General features: G+C 43.1%; 1 protein-coding gene across 4 annotated transcripts in view; it reads left to right on the forward strand.

The window, feature by feature from the left end:
• LOC138269492 (cadherin-10-like) overlaps window positions 1–10318 on the forward strand; it is a 1023955-nt gene extending 1013637 nt beyond the window's left edge. For 3 of the 4 annotated variants that reach the window (XM_069218802.1, XM_069218800.1, XM_069218799.1), the window contains one exon: window positions 9262–10318. In XM_069218802.1, coding sequence (XP_069074903.1) covers window positions 9262–9752 — 491 coding nt within the window. In that variant the 3' untranslated portion in view covers window positions 9753–10318. The remainder of the gene's footprint in view (window positions 1–9261) is intronic. The other variant, XM_069218801.1, reaches the window with a different exon arrangement.
• The last annotated feature ends 7599 nt before the right edge of the window (window positions 10319–17917 follow it).

The following is a 17917-nucleotide window of genomic DNA, read 5'->3' on the forward strand; positions in this document are numbered from 1 at the left end:
TCTACTGGTGTGGCACTACTGCTGGCAGCAGTGCCACCTTACTGCCATCTGCCAGCATGGCCACAGCCAGGTTTCTGCCTTCCTTCTGGTAGAAATCCGGCTGTAATCATAATACAGCAGATGGCTACAGTCTTTTGGCGGCCGTCAACGCGGCGGTAGGCGGTTTTTACTGCCAGTGTCATAATGAGGGCCATAGTGTAGGATGGAGAAGTGAGTCACAGGAAACTGGGTAATGCTTCAAACAAAGATTCAATGTCACATTGATTGGCTTATCCCAACAAATGAAGTCTCAGCAGGATAACACACCAATGTGAGAAGAGGGAGCAGCAAAGCCAAAAACCGCTTTTCCAAAACAACTCATTGATAAGCAGGAATTACCCCACCGTATGCGAGAAGCAGCAACAGAATCCTGAGGAGTGAACACAGGTCAGAACAATCCCAAATGGGTTGGAAAGCAAGAAACCATAATATGCGAGGAAGAGATGAGGAGAAAGCAAATAAACTTGCAGGGTGTCAAAGGAGCAGTGCCGGCTATAGACAGCGGGGACCTTAACACAATAGTGCTAGGCAAGGCAACTTCTTGTAGACTCTATTTAACATGAGAAATTGTCATAGTTTGTTATTCACTGTGTAGGCTTTGTTAGACCTTTCCAGAACTGGCCCAGGTAGGATTAAATCCTTTATTTCCTATCTCCTAGTAAAAGTTAGAAAAAGGTTTCAAAGGGCCAGATGTAGGTAGGAGGCAAATTGCGACTTGCAATTTGCGAGTCAGAGCGACTCGCAAATTGCAACTCGCAATTTGCGATGCAGAAAGGTGTCTCAGACACCTTCTGCGACTCGCTATGGGGTCCCAAAGACCCACCTCATAAATATTTATGAGGTGGGTCGCAGTTTGCGACCCCATAGCGAGTCTAGGCACTTGCGGGGATGGTGGCCTGCTGGAGACAGCAGACCACCATGTCCGTGACTGCTTTTAAATAAGCAGTTTTTTTTTCTTTTTGCAGCCTGTTTTCCTTAAAGGAAAACGAGCTGCAAATAGAAAAAAATACCGAAACCTTTTGTTTCGTTTTTTTTTCAGAGTAGGCAGTGGTCCACAGGACCACTGCCTGCCCTGAAAAAATAATTTTGTGATCATTCACAAAGGGGAAGGGGTCCAATGGGGACCCCTTCCCGTTTGCGAATGAGTTACCATCCACTTCAAGTGGATGGTAACTGCGAGTTGAAGCGGTCGCAAATCAACTTACATCGCAGTGCGAGTCTCAAATAGGAAGGGAACACCCCTTCCTATTTGCGAGTCGGAAACACATTTTGCGAGTCGGTTCCGACTCGCAAAATGTGTTTCTGCATCGCGTGAGGGTATTAGCGCCTCGCAAACGGTGTTTTTCGCCGTTTGCGAGGCGCTAATGCCTTGCTACATCCGGCCCAAAGTTATTTCCTACCTAATTTTTTTTATTGCATTTAATGGTAGCCAGATCTTGATGGACTTTGCAACCTAGAGGGCATGAGAGTCCAGTGAGGATGCTGTCAAAAACACTGAGGTACCCATTTGGGATCATTACTTAACTGATATTCCCAAAGATCCTGTGCCTAGCTATACAGCAAGGGAATGACATACATAAGTGCTCTGTTGCTAATTAATGTACCTTGTCAATGCACAAAGTAAAGGAGAAGGTTTAGAGGAGGAGCCTGTGTAAGCATGCACATACTGTGGAAAAAGAGACTGAAGGAGCGAGAGTGGGCACAGCTAGCATGTCTATTAAAGCATTGGAGGGCTGGATGAAGGGCCAAAACGTAAGTGGCTGTTATGGGCTGTATGGTTTAATTATGCAGGAGCACAATTTGAGTCATTATTTTACAGAGTTGGGTCCACACCATATTGCTTTTGATTCTAAGTTCACTGATTCTAGGAAGCCCGGGGAAAGTGGCTGACTTCTGGCTTAGCACTAGAGTGTCCAGAAAAGTACAAGAGAGGACCTAAGAAAGTGGTTTGGACCCTCAACAGCAGAGGGATGGGTGAGTAAGGAGGATTTCTGTAAATTGTCACGTTTGACAAGGAGGAACTCATTTCACTTCTAAATGGGGACAGGTTCAAAGGAAGAAGTCCCTGGACCTCTCCATCAGAGGTCAGTGCTATGACAGTCTACAGGCATGGCACAAGAGAGGGGGCTCAGTTTATTCTAAGAAGCCCTCCACAGGTGGGCAGTCAATAGGGATTGCTATAGTAGGACTTGGTGAATGTGTTGGTCCAGGGGGGACAGAAGGGTTGCTACAGAGTTTCCTTGTATCTATGGGTAAATGGGAGGGGGGACATGTGGCTTATGTCTAATTATACTAAATAGACGAGGCAGTGGCCAACCATCAATTAGAAGAGGGTGGAAGCTTGGAAAAACACAGCGTGACTGCTGCCCTTGTGTCAACTGGTCTTTTAGGAGCAAAACATTTGCAATGTGTGTCAACTTAAAGTAAATGCAGACAACCAGGGGCTGTATCACACTTACAGTGAATTTTCCTTTTTTGTGTGAGAAGCACCATTTAAAAGGTGTGTGAAACAAACAAGCAAAATGCATCTTATTAGCATGAAGGTGCTGCCCCCAGGGCAGCTGAGAACTTGTGCTGCTCTGGGGACAGCGCATTTATGTGAAAAGCTGCTCCATTTTTCACTGAGCATGTAGCAACCAGCCTGCACTTTTAAGGGGGATTGGAGATCCCCTCACAGGCGGGTGCAGTGAGTGACTGCACCCGCCTGCAAGAGGATGTCTTGGGGTCCATAGGTTCCTATCTCTTTCCTCCAGAGGGCTGCAATCAGGGGGCGTACTCAATGCACCTGACAGCTTCTTTGCCTCTGCACCTGCATCTTAAGAATGGTGCAGGTGCCAAGGCAAAGGGATTCTCTCATTGGCGGGTATCAGAGCCTACAGAATAGTTGGATTCTGCCATGGGTGACCTGCATGTGCTAGCTGGTTGGCAGGCTGCAGGAGGAAAATTTTGGCAGAATGTCCCCCTCTGAAAGACCTTGGGCACCAAGCAGCCACCCCAAACAAATGCAGATACTGTAGTTAACTTGATCTATTGCCATCTTTTTAAATAGAGCTTAAGACTCCAAAGCCTGGGTCAATCAGGGTGATGATTGTACATTAGTGCTATCAAGCCCTCCTACTACTAATGGAGTTCGATCATGAAATGCTTTTGGCAGGACACCTATTCAGGCCAGGACCTATTATAGGTTATGATAGGCTTCACCTGACCCTGAATGGTATTATTATGGGTCAAGAAAAGCATTTCAGACATAAATAAATGGGACAGTGTGACCCATTGGTTCTAGTATGAAATACCACCCCACAAGGTGGCACACTAGAGCTGAAGTTCTGTATGTTTACAGGGTGCTCAACGCAGTCACTAAGACTGATGCACACCTAATCCCCACAGCTTATGAGGTAATTGACAGGTTAGGGGCTGCCGTGTTTCTGAGTTCCTTTGGTTTGACTTCAGAGTACTTGCAGACTGCCTTAGATGGTGCACAGTGCAGGTCAGCATTCTAGACTCACAAAGGGAGCATTCAGTTCAAAGCTGTTCCCTGTTGGTTAAAGAATGACCCTGCTGCCTTACAAAGGTTGGTCAACTGGGTCCTGTATGGACAGGAAGACTACATTGGCACTTTTGTGGAAGAAACTACTGCTCTCCCCCCCAGGTAGGAATACCTCCAAAGCCACCTGGAGGACATTTGTAGAGCCCTGTAACAGGCAGGCCTGACTATTAAGGCCAAAACTAGTATACACCAATATTATAAATAGACTAAGCCTATGTTTAAAACAAGATGTCATTTAGGTGTTTCCAGGGTGTTCCTAATGACGAGCTTTTGCATCGCAGTTTGGGTAGGTGACAAAAAACAAAAGTATTGCAAGAAACACAAACAAAAGCTTGCTATATAATGATAGAAACTAAAAATATATTGGCAAACAGTAGACTCAATGTGTAAGCCCATGTGATTTATTAAGCATTAAAGTATGTAGATGTCAATGTTTGGATCCATTTGAAAATGATTTGTAATCAGGTCTCCGTGAGGACAGAAGGAAGGGATACCCCCTGTATAAAATAAATGTCTAATGAGTTGTTTGTCTATATAGTTGTAGACAAAGATGATGAATGTACCCAAATGTTAATGCTTACCTAGTGTGTTTAGTAAATAATGCACACCATGTCATCAAAAAAAGGGGACAAAAATATTCTTTATACCAGTGGTCCACTCAATGTTGTCCTACAAGATATACAAAGACCAACTTCACTTATTGGTCAAATAACACAACTCTGTAGCATCGGTGATCATAGGGAATTACTGACCAACCAAAAGATAAGCATCTGGGTCATCGAACTACACAATAGTCTGAGGGCAGTATCTCATGAGCACACAGATGCACAGTAAAGAAAACAGACCTATCTCACAGAGAGCTTGTGTCCCACTAACACTCTCATGGAGGCATATTGTGTCTTAGTGCACCAAGACAGCTCCAAATTCACATATTGGGGGCATAACAGTGGCATTGGGTATGCAGTAATTACCATGCCACAAACACACAATGTTAAGCCATTTTAATGAACTTGGTATCTTTTTCCTCATTGTTGTTTTCTGTGTTGTCTGTGCCATAGCAAACAGATTTAAGCAGAGATTGTCTCAGGGCTGTATTTTCATCTAAAGAGAGTGGATTTTGTTAAATTGGCAGAGGTACTCTCCTCTCAAATTATTAATCTGATTCCAGGCACCTATATGTATCCTGAAGGACTCATCTGATCTTTGTGAGTGCTTAGTCTCTCCATGCCAGTGTGCTCCACCCACCACTGGCCCAGCCTTTAATTCCAGAAAAGGCTGGAGTAAGTGTACCAAGTAGAAATTGATAATACCCAAAATTCCACAACTGAATTGCATTTGCAAGTGCCCTTACTCCTTTAAATCCCCTGGGTAGTCTGTATAAGTAACATACGCAGGTAGGATTACACATTGAAATTCATGATATGTGTGGTTTCATTGCTAAATCGTCTAGATTTTTGTGAATTTCCTAAGATTCAGAAGGCCCTGCATATCATTGGAGAAAGGATGATTTTTGTATTTACAGAATTTTCCAGGATCAATGTGGATCGCCTCCAAATCATTGTAGTTGCAATGTAGTAAAGAAGCACTTTATGGAAATATTCACTGAGATTCTCAATTAATAACATCCCACCCACTGTAACTGGCAAATTGTGTACTAAATCTCAGTGGTAACTCTGCCATTCTTTAGGAATAGCAAGTAAAAAGCCTCCTGCCCTCACTAGCATCTCCCAGTGTTATGTCTCAAGGCGTCAGACATCCATGGCTGATTTGACACTGGGTGAAAATCATGGGGACACCCCCCGTATGCTGTTGTTCACAGACATTGAGACATCTCTTCATTTAAGTTCCAAATCACAAAGCATGTGGCTTATGTCACATAAGCAACCTATGGAGGCCTAATGGCTGGTACATTTTTAATAGTAATGTGACCTCGAATGGCACATTTAGCCGATATAGCAGTGAACATCCACAGATTCTTGAGGTTACATGTGACTGGAATGTCATTGCAACACTAGAATGCGTGATTGGCTATTACAATATTATGTGGCGTCTATGAGCTCTGACTGTTCTGTTCTGTCTTTTATGCATTTGACAAATAGGCAGTAGAGACTTCACTACATGTGTTTCAATTATATAATGACATACAGTTGTCTCAATAGGAACCTATCTGAGCCCTCAAAACCATAATACATCAATATTACCATGTTCTCATCCATCTTGCTCTTTTATGACACGTGAGCCCAGATAGCTCCTAAAGGCTAACCGTATGTCTCTTGATTGTGCCTGTGGGACCTGAAGTGGTGCGTAATCTGTCACATTTACTTGATTGTTAGCATCATCCTTCAGCCAGGCTTCCACCTTGGATGGTGGGCCTTTCGTCCAGCAGTGCAATAACCATCATTTGGCTAAAAGTAACACTACTGCCACCATTCTTTGGGAATTATTTCACAGGCTCTAGCAGCAATATTAATGTCAAGCATTTTACCTGTATATCTATTATGTCCCTAATGATCTGTGCCACTACCATCCACCAACCTCTGATGAGCAAACATTCAGATTGTAGGTGGAAAACTCAGCAGGGCCACTCATTCATATCTCACAGTAGGGGTACTTATCGGGATTACTCCTACTCAGTAATTTTGTTGAGCAATATGTTATACCTTACTGATTAGATTGTACTGTTTAGCTTGAAATGGAACCTAGTACATTTAAGATTTCTTTGGTGAAATGTTATGATGTAGTGTTAGGAATGAAGTGATATGAGATTTGTGGATTCCTTCTGTCTCAAGAGATTTAGTACACAGTAAAATTGGTTTGAAATGTAAAATGTAGCAGCTTATGCGTATAACTGATGTATACCAATTTTGTCTAAGTACAGCAACATTTCCACACTTCAGAGCTGATATCAGTCCTCAAGCCCGCCTTTCCCTTTTCCATCTCCAACGACTATATCATTAATACAGCACAAGAGCAGAGACACAGTAAAAAAGAGGCAATGCCCCATTCAGATTGCACTGTCACTGCATGTGCACCAATAGGGTGTGTATTACAGAAGGGGCAGCACAAGCATCTATGGCCTCTTCTGTAACACGAAAGTGCCCCAGGGGTGCAAGAATGCTTTTGCTTATACAACCACTCTTTAGAAACAAAGCCCTGTACATAATAATAAGAATTCAGTAGAACTTGTTTGTGAGAGGGGAGCAGTCCTTCAAAATATTGTATGCATGGGAAGGTGTGGGGGCTAAATGAATGAGAATTTAAGAAGGTCTTTATGAACGGTTGATAAAGCGCCTTTTAAAATGACATTCATGAGCTGTCTGGCACCTGGTGGCTGCACACTGTCACCTTCTTGTCAATGTACTCTTGATGCTGCACACATAGAGGCATATTTAAAAGAAAGTGGTGCATCTTCCCTAGGCGCCACTTTCCTTACGTCGCTCCTGCCCACCTAATGACACCATTGTTGTGCCATATTACAATACAGCGCACCATAGCAGTTGTTAGGACAATAGCACCAACATTTTTTACGCTATTGTAGCGATTTGCTGTGCTAGAGTCAAAAATGTTGATGCTAGTGCAGCAAGTCACAGGGAAGCCCATTGATTAAAATGGGTGCGCCATTTTAACGCCTGCTCTTAGCAGGCATTAAAAATGATGGAAAAAATGGAGCAGTGAAATGTTGTAAATTTCACTGTGCCATTTTTTCAGACCTCCCTGTGTTGGAACACCCCTTTGCATACATTATACCTGCCGCAGGCATAATGTGGCCCAAGGGTTTACAAAGTGGTGCAATGCAAGCATTGCACCACTTTGTAAATATGGTGTGGGAAAAAGGCCTCCTTAACGCCTAATTTGCATAACAAAAATGATGCTAGGGCGGCGCATGGTGGCGCTAGGGGCTTGTTAATATGCTCCATAGTCTGATGATTTCCTGGGGGATATTTTGCTGTTATGCTGCTGAATATTTACAGACCAATACACTCTTCTCATAAACTCCTTTCAGGAGTCAATTGTTGAGTTTGCAACTGAAAGAATAAATTATTGGTTTGCATGTATAGAACCTTAAAAGCTGTGCCCTGTACAATGATGTGTACAAAGCATTAGATGCAAATAGTGACATACAAACACTGACCTTAACACAACCTTGGCAAGAAAATAGTTTATTACTACATTGTTTAAACTACAAACAGTGGTGGCCGGCAGCTTTAGGAGGGAGGGGGACGGGCGGGAAGCACACACACACACACTCATTCTTTCACACACATACACACACGCACATCCATTAACAACACTCATAATATTCAAACATGCACGCACGCACCAAACATTAATTTTAAAAGTTCGCACACACTCATTCTTTCACACACACATGCACGCACGCACATCCTTTAACACTCATAACATTCAAACATGCACACGCACAAAACATTAATTTTAAAACATCACATACACACTCATTTTTTCACACATGTACATCCATTAACACTCATAACATTCAAACATGCATGCATGCACCAAACATTCATTTTAAAACATCACACACACACACACACACTTACCTTCAGCCTCTAGGTCCCTGGAGGGATGGGACTGCTGCCTTCCCTCAATGGGGGAAAGCAGCAGTCCCAGCCTCGTCACAGAGTGGGATGGGGTCAGTGAGACTGCTGACCCCACCCCACTCTGTGACGAAGTGTCACTGATTGACACTCGCCCTGGGTGCTTCAAGGCTTAAACCTGAAGCGGCCAGGTCGAAGTCAATGGGTGACGCTTTCCTCGTCACCCAGGAGAGGGCCTTGAGGCACCTTTGCTGAGCCGAGGAGATCACGCCCATAGGAGCTGTGACATCCTCAGCCCAGCAAAGTTCAGCTCAGGCATCCAGGAGTCTGCGCAAATCGCGCATGTCTCACTCCTGGCTGTCTGAGCTAAAAACGAAGAGTGTCTGTCAGGCTGACCTTTGTTCAGCCTGACAGACACTCTTCATGAGGGGCAAAAGGTGGGGGGGGGAAGGTCCCTGTGTCCTAAAGGACGGGCAGCGCCTGACCACAAATGCTTTTAACAGCAAGCTGTACATTTGTTACCTCCTTGGTATGAGTATGCAATTAGATTTGTATAACTTAATGTAGGCATTTCTGTGGATTGAAATATATTGTGGATGCTTGCATGGTTTATAACTTGGTCTTGGTAAATACAAAAACTATTGTTTGACACATAAGTTTGAAAAACATATTAAGGCCCATATTTATACTTTTTAGCGATACATTTGCTTCACAAAGGCAGTGGAAACGTACAAAATACAATTGGTGCAAACTTACCAAATACAATTGTATTTGGTAAATTTGCGCCGGTTTTGCGTCAAAAAACGACGCAAATGCGGCGCTAAAAAAGTATAAATATGGGCCTTAATCTACAAATGCCCCCGACAAACCCTGCTCCATGTGCAAACAATAAAACATGAATAATCCCAGGGTTTTTGTAATTCGTGTAGCAAACCAACCTTTCCTGCATAAAATGAAATGCATGAACTCCTGTAGAGCGAGATTCAACCATTTGAAATCTGTAAATTCGTTTTGCGAAAATATCGAACAATGTGCGGCTTTTGTGTCTCGCTCACATGTTATATCAAAGGCAAGCCTGACTGTGATCTCACTGACAGTGTCCCTCTGCTCTTTCTCAAGTTATAGTGGTGCTGTTTGCGGCGATGAAGAGGCAGAGGAAGAAGGAGCCGTTGATCCTGTCCAAGGAGGACATCAGAGATAACATTGTGAGCTACAACGATGAAGGCGGCGGAGAGGAGGACACGCAGGCCTTTGATATCGGCACGCTACGAAACCCTGGGGCTATGGAGGATAAGAAGCTCCGCAGAGATATTGTCCCCGAGACCTTATTGTTGCCGCGCAGGACTGCGTCAGCTCCAGACAGCACGGACGTGCGGGATTTCATTAACCAAAGGCTGAAAGAGCACGATATCGACCCGACGGCCCCGCCGTACGACTCCCTCGCGACGTACGCCTACGAGGGCAACGATTCTATCGCCGAGTCTCTGAGCTCTTTGGAGTCCGGGACCACAGAAAGCGACCATAACTATGAATACCTCAAGGAATGGGGTCCCCAGTTCAACAAGCTCGCCGAGATGTACGGCGGGGGCGAGAGCGACAGAGACCTGTAAATAAAGCTCAATTTGCAAACTAAGATTAATTATCGTTGCGGACACCTTCACTTTACAATATTAACAATTAGACAAACTGCCGTACCACGCAGCACAATGCTTTCCTTTATAAACTGAAATGGTTGCTTTCTTTATAATTGATTCGTTTGTTGAATTAATAATTTCACGTAGTACGTTACATGGGGTATACTTTTTATTACGTCACATTTCCTTGAAAAACTATGGGAAGTCAGTGTTGTCTGTCAAGTAAGTGGAAGATAACCTTCAAACAGTGTCCTGCAGGCAGCCGCCTCAAGGACAAGCTGCGAATGCGGGAAAACGTGGACTACCACTTCAAACGACAGCTTTTTATATAAATAATGAAAAACTGAGACTAAGAAAAATATGTTCTGTTCTGTACATTAAGCAATGCAGAAAACAAATGTACATGTCGTGTTAGTACGTGTGGTATGCAGCTGGTGAAAAAACGCATCCATAGAGCGTCATCTCATCCAACTCAATCTGCCAATGTTTTATATTTATATTTTTGTATTTATTTTTAAGAAATAAACCAGGTTTTACAACTAGCTTTATTGTATCATTTTGTCTAATTATATGTGGTTCATAAATGATCAAATGTTGCCAGGGTATAAATATTTTATGTTTTCTTTAAATTGTGTCAGTAAGAAGAAGGTTATCCTAGTATTACTATAAATACTCATCAGTTCACAGGGGAACAGTGCAACAGTTATATATTCCTCTATTTGCCACGAGTCATGTAAGCACAATAACAAATTAGCATTACAAATGACAGGAAGCAAGGTCTAAAGAAAGCTAAGCTAAAAAAAAAAAAAAAACACTACAATGAAAAGAAAATAATAGAAAAACAAAAATGGGAGTCTGTATCTCAATTAAAATTAGTAGTATGCACATTTTTACATCTTTTCCCCATACCAAGCTTGTTAGGTGATAAATAGCCCAAATTATTATTCGGTGAAAAAAACAAAATATTCAGAATTTTGGATCGTGGAATGAGGAAAACGTGATATTACTACGTAATCTGCTTTTCAGAGGTGGGGAAGAGAAATGTGTTAGAAACAATAACAGTGATTTGCATTCATATACATCATTCTTTTCTTATTTGTTATCTCTGTAGAACTTGAAAGTTCTGAGTCCACACTGATTACTGACAAATAGACAGATGTAGTGCTGGCAGCTTTCGTGATATGGTTACTATGAGCCACAAATTAATACAACATGAGCACTAGGAGGTCTATGGCACTTAACACCTCCTTCAACCAGGGTGTAACATGCTGAAATGGGAGGAACAAAAAGGTTGTTCTAAACTGATTAAGCCATTATGCTATTTCAAAGCTGGAGGATGTCACATCATATAAAATCCTAAACAAGTCCTTCATAGTCTGAAGTCATGGACGTCACATATGAAAATTATTTTGCAAAGCTTACGCTTCTGCCTGAGCTTCTAAATATATACACCACCACCATTTGCAAGTACCAAGAAGGATTTAACGGTCAGGCATTATGTGGCACAGTGAGTGGTGGTAGATATATGGGCCCATATTTATACTTTTTGACGCACAACTGCGCCAACGCAGTTGTGCGTCAAACATTTTAACGCCGGCTAACGCCATTCCAAAGCGACATGCGGGCGCCTTATTTATTGAATGACGTTAGCCGGCGCTGCGGACTGGTGTGCGTAAAAAAAAATGACTCACACCAGGCAGCGCCGGCATAGGGGACAATGGAGCTTGGGTGTCAAAAAATGGGGCAAGTCAGGCTGAGGCAAAATTTTGGCCTCAACCCGATTTGCGCCATTTTTTTTTAAGCCCAACCTCCATTGAAATGACTCCTGTCTTAGCAAAGACAGGAGTCATGCCCCCTTGCCCAATGGCCATGCCCAGGGGACTTATGTCCCCTGGGCATGGTCATTGGGCATAGTGGCATGTAGGGGGGCACAAATCAGGCCCCCCTATGCCACAAAACAAATACGAAAAAAATACTTACCGGAACTTACCTCAACTTCCCTGGGATGGGTTCCTCCATCCTTGGGTGTCCTCCTGGGGTGGGCAAGGGTGGCAGGGGGTGTCCCTGGAGGCATGGGAGGGCACCTCTGGGCTCCTTCTGAGCCCACAGGTCCCTTAACGCCTGCCCTGACCCAGGTGTTAAAAAACGGCGCCCATCAGGCTGGGCGCCGTTTTTTAAGGCCTGCCCCCTCCTGTGCGTCAAAATGACATCACAGTATAAATATGGGGCACAGGCCTTAAAGTCATTTTTTGGAAGGGAACGCCTACCTTGCATATAATTAACGCAAGGCAGGTTCCCCCTTCCAAAAAATGGTGCACATGGTGGAACTTTGACGCCCACTGCGTCGGACGTCAAAGTATAAATATGGGGCAGTGTTTGCGCTGAATGTGCGTTAAAAATTTTGACGCACATTCGGCGCAAACAGAGTATAAATATGCCCCATGGTATCCAAAGCACTATTCATTGCAACTGCGATGCTGCTAACTCTCGTTCTTGTTGACACTTGTAGTCATATAATGCAATTTTCACAGGTCTTATCTGCGCCTTTGCGTGGGTTTGCCATGTGCAGACTGGATCAATTCAGTATCTAAATTTCACTGACGCAGAGTGTTCTAGCTCACTGCAGGCACCATTGCACTGAACCATGGAAAGGTCTCACTCTTCTTTTTTTTTCATGGTGCTATGTCGGCAGCTCCCTCTCTAACTCAGAGAGATTGTGAGTTAGCACAGGTGCTGCAGACGTATCATTTTAATCAATGAACGGGGTACATCCCTGATACGTGACATGAGCACATGTACTCCAGCACAGATAGAGACAATTAACTCACCATCATATAGTTGGGGTTTAACTGTATTTCATTTTGCTTAAAGTACACATACCTTTGTCCAGAATCCCTCGGTTGGCAAATATAGTATAGCAATGGAAAACGAAGCAACTGATACCAATAGTAAAATCCCTTACCCACTCTTCCCCAGTACTGAGGTCTTTTGAGTGGCAGTGCGTTGGTCAGTAGTGATTTCTGTCTCAGAAATTGTGAAGGGCAGTTCAGTACCCTTTAGCAGTGGTGGTGTGGGATCGCTAGGGTTTATCTGGGTAGGAGTTGAGAGACTTTGTCCAGGATGAGACTTACAGCGGTGAAATAGCGTGGGTATGAGAGATCTCAAAATTCCTGGACCAGGATTTGTATGAATGGATTTCAATCTATCACATAGGCTTTAGCTTGTTTTCTGCTGCTAGAGCTATCCTTTCCATAACACAGAGTATACCATAGCCATGGTTATCCGTGTAGAGAGGGTGGGAACTGTACCATTTTCCTAGAGCACAAGGAGATATTGTATCCTTGTGACTTCGGCCATAGCTAGTTTCTTGCCCCTGAGTGACTTTGGATATCTTCCTAAGGAGGTGGAACATCACAGAAACATAACACAAGGTTCCCTAGGATAAATGGTTTTGGACACACCTTCCAATTTATCTAAGATCTCAGTCCAATATCTCATCAACTCGGGACAGTGCTACTGTAAATGTAAAAGGAACTGGTTGATCTGCTACCACACCAAAATTTATCACTCACCGAAGCACTCCTTTTCACAATCTTCCTGGGGGTACTGTACTTGTAGCTTCTATTGTATTTTGAGTTGGGGAGTTTCAGAGGCAATGGTACAGCTCTGTCAACGAGATTTTCACATCCTTTTGGGCACAATTTGCATCCTAGCTCTTGTTCCCATTGTTTTGGTATCATTAGCAGAATCAACGAGGAACCTGTTAAAAGTGAAACTCTGTGCCTTGTCAAGTGGGCCACCTTTGAACATTTTGTTCCGGCCCAGTAAGTGGTCTAGAGACCCTTCTTTCATTGTTGAGTGAAGAACCCAGCAACAGAGTTCTGTATATGCTAATCTTTCAGACTCTGGGAGGCCACGTTTTTGTTTAAGGCCTTCAATTGAGATTATTTGTTAGTTGTGAAGGACGTCCACACGGTAAATCTTGTTTGTATATGTTTATTCAAGTTTATGCAGACAGATAGCTTCTCCTTCCATTCCTCCCAATCCAACTTCGTTGTCGGCCCAACCGTCACCATGGACCGACTCACAAACTACCCCAGCATTCTCATTCCATGGCGCATAGCGCGCAGCATGGCACGGGTACGTAGTACACACTTTTAACCCAAAACACAACCAAATACATCTTTTACCCCACAACAAAACTAGTAACAAGAAAATGATAAATAACTTATATACACAATAATATGTTACATGTATCACATAATATACATGTTTTTTCCATTAAAATTAACCCATAATATGGTCATCGAGGGGGATATTTATACTCTGTTTGCGGCGAATGTGTGTAAAAAAATTTGACGCTCATTCGGCGCAAACCGTGCGCCATATCTAAACTTTCACGCCCGAGCCCGCGGACGTCAAAATTCCTCTGTGTGCGTCATTTTTGGGATGCGGGAAACTGTCTTGCGTTAATGACATGCAAGGTGGGCGATCCCGCCCAAAAAATGACTTTAAGGCCTGTGCACCTTAGTTATACTCCTATGTCATTTTGACACACAGGAGGGGGTGGGCCTTAAAAAACAGCGCACAGCCTGATGTGTGCCGTTTTTTAATGCCTGGGTGAGGGCAGGCATTAAGGGACCTGTGGGCTCACTTCCATGGTCTCTGCCCATGGAAGGAGTCCAGAGGTGCCCTTCCCTGCCCCCAGGGACACCCCCTGCCACCCTCGCCCACCCCTGGAGGACACCCATGGATGGGGGGACCCATCCCAGGTAAGTACAGGTAAGATGAGGTAAGTATTTTTTAAATTTTTGTAAAGTGGCATAGAGGGGGCCTATTTTGGGCCCCCTACATGCCACTGTGCCCAATGACCATGCCCAGTGGACAGAAGTCACCTGGGCATGGCCAATGGGCAAGGGGGCATGACTCCTGTCTTTGCTAAGACAGGAGTCATTTCATTGGGGGTTGTGCGTCAAAAAATGGCGCAAGTCTGGTTTGAGGCATGATTTTTGCCTCAAACCTGACTTGCACCATTTTTTGACGCATAACCCCCATTTTCCCCCACGCCGGCGCTGCCTGGTTTGAGTCTTTTTTTTTTTTTTTACTCTGACCAGTCCGCAGTGCCGGCTAACGTCATTCCTTAAATAAGGTACCCGCGTGGTGCGTAGGAATGGCGTTAGCTGGCAGTTAAATTTTTGACGCAAACCAGCGCCAGCACTGGTTTGCGTCAAAAAAGTATAAATATGGGCCCAAATTTCTTCGGTGGTTTGACCACTCTGGTAGGAAATTTGTGAAAACCCAAACTCTCCTTTTCATTTGAAACACCATGAACTCTTCCATGTTCTACAGAATAAGACATAGAAATGTAGTCCTTATTCCACCACTTGCCATCATCCAGTTTTAAAGCACTATTGCTCACCCGTACGATTTTTTTCCAAGCACTAAATCTTGACTGATCCTTTGTAACAATTCTCGGAGACTTCACTCTCAAAACATCCCCTTCCTTCCAAACAAATCTACGGTGTTTAACCCCTTGTGGATTCTGAACATACTTCAATTGCGCACACTCCAGTTTCACCATCACTCCATCAACTTTATACCACGGTGTCACAAAACGACTAATCCATTCTCTGGAAAGCTTAGAAGATGGAATATGGCCAAGCAACAACACAAAAGGTGACACTTGGATATCAGCATTATTAGTTGTAAGCATAGCCAACAACAACTTTTCCAACTCAGACTTACAGTGCAACCCACTCGCCTTGGATAATTGAATATTGTCTTTAAGAACTCTATTGAACTTCTCTATGAGTCTGTTACTTCTAGGATGATACAAGGATGTTTTTGAGAGTTTGATGCCTAAAAATGTCATAAACGCTTTGAACTGTCCAGAAGTAAACTGACAACCATTATCCGTTAGATTTTCATCTGGAATCCCTTCCCTAGCAAAAACACCTTCCAACCACTTGATTACATTACTGGAATCCAGAATTTTTACAACTTCACTTCTGGCCACCTACTATAATAATCAATTAGTACCATACCATATTCTAAGGAACCACTCGATAAACTCACAGGCCCAATTATGTCAATAGCCAACTTACTCCACGGTTTGGTTGGTACTTCCACCGTTTCGATCAGACTCAGTGCCGTAACCTGAGACTTGTCACTGACAGCACAACACATACAATCCCTAACAAAATGTTCCACGCTTTTATCCACTCCCGGCCACCAGAAACCCTTTCTTATTCTCCTTTTCATGGCCTGCATTCCAATATGACCTTCATGTGCCAAACTTAAAACTCTCTTCCTCATACCATTGAGTACCACCTACAACTTTGATGAGAATAACAAACCATTGATTACTGACAACCCATCAAGCACATGCCTGTACTTGTTACTCAGATCATCTCTAGGATTCCATTGTGACCATCCCACAATAACACCACTCATAACTGTCTTAATATTCTGATCCTCCTCACATGCATTCCTCCAACCTTGTTTATTCAATGCTCCTTCCAATTGTTCGCATATAAAACATACCACTACATCACCATCCTCACACTGAGATTTAACATCAGTAGCAGCAACATCACTGGAATCTATACCAGTTAATCTTGATAAACAATCAGCCAACATATTTTATTTTTCCAGGAACATACTCCAACTTAAAATTGTGTTCACACAGCTTATACTGCCACTTGGCAATCCTAGGCATAGCCTTCTCCCCACCCTTGGTGGTAAATAACTGTGCCAAAGGCTTGTGATCGATTCTCACAGTAAATCGAGAGTCCTACACATATTGCCTAAAATAATTTATGCCACACCAACACGCTAAAGCTTCATGCTCAATCACAGAATAGGTTGCTTCAGCTGCTCTCAAATCCCTCGATGCAAATGCTATCACCTCCTCCTTGCCATCTCTTTTTTGCAATAAAACAGCACCTAACCCTTTCTGGCTAGCGTCAGTCATTATAATTGTGTGATGTTTAGTGTCAAAATGTTTCAATGGAATGGCCTGAGCAATCTCCTTCTTTATACATTCAAACTCACTGCTTGCATCTCACATAAAGCTTGAATTCTTCTTCAATAAATTCCTTAGATTGCAAGTTTTTTCTTAACAATTAGGTATGAACCTGGCATAAAATTCAATCAAACCCATGTAAGACCCCAACTGATCTTTATTCTCTGGACACATAAAATCTTCAATTGCCTTCACCAAACTTACTTTGTGTTTAATGCCATCTGCTGACAATTCAAATCCCATATAATTTACTGAGGTTACACCAAAGTGACACTTACTTGGACTGAGAATCACACCCTTCAACCTCAACACCTCCAACACACGACTCAATCTTTCATCATGCTCACTTACATCCTTACCATAACCAAAATGTCATCTTGAAATGCTTTCACTCCATGCATATTCTTGAACATGCTTTCTACAGTTCTTTGAAAAACAGCAGACGCTGAAGCCAACCAGAAAGGCATCCGCTTAAATTGAAATAAACCAAATGTCATAATAAAGGCTTTATAATGCCTAGAACTAGGATGCACATTAATTTGGTGATACGTGACGTCATATCAAGTTAAGGAAATATTTTTCCACCCTTAACTGATGATAACATTTCTGATATGTTGGGTGGAGGATACTAATCCACCCAAATTTGATCATTTAAATCATGTAAGTCCACACATATTCACAGCGAACCATTGGCCTTGCGAGCCAAAACCACAGGCGCAACCCAATCAGACGATTCTATCGGTTCAATAATGTCCTCAGAGCACAATTTGTCCAGTTCTTTCCTGAAATCATCTTTCAATGTCAAAGGACCTTTACGCACTTTATGCACCTTAGATTGTACACACTCATTAATCCTGATCTTATGAGCAAACCCTTTGTACAATCCCACACCACTCTTAAATATTTCAGGATACTGAAGCTCCCATTTATCCCACATAACAGACGACACTTGCATGTATTCTCTCCTTACTACAACCTGTTCAGGATTATTAGGATCCAACACTAATTCCGATTTGCCTTTATCGAACCACCCGAGGAGACATGAATCATCCTCGGCCACATAAATTGTTGCTGACGATACATTGTTTTTTAATTTGAGTTTGGCATTGAATTCCCC

Source organism: Pleurodeles waltl, chromosome 2_1 (assembly GCF_031143425.1).
Source record: "Pleurodeles waltl isolate 20211129_DDA chromosome 2_1, aPleWal1.hap1.20221129, whole genome shotgun sequence".
Lineage (NCBI taxonomy): Eukaryota > Metazoa > Chordata > Amphibia > Caudata > Salamandridae > Pleurodeles > Pleurodeles waltl.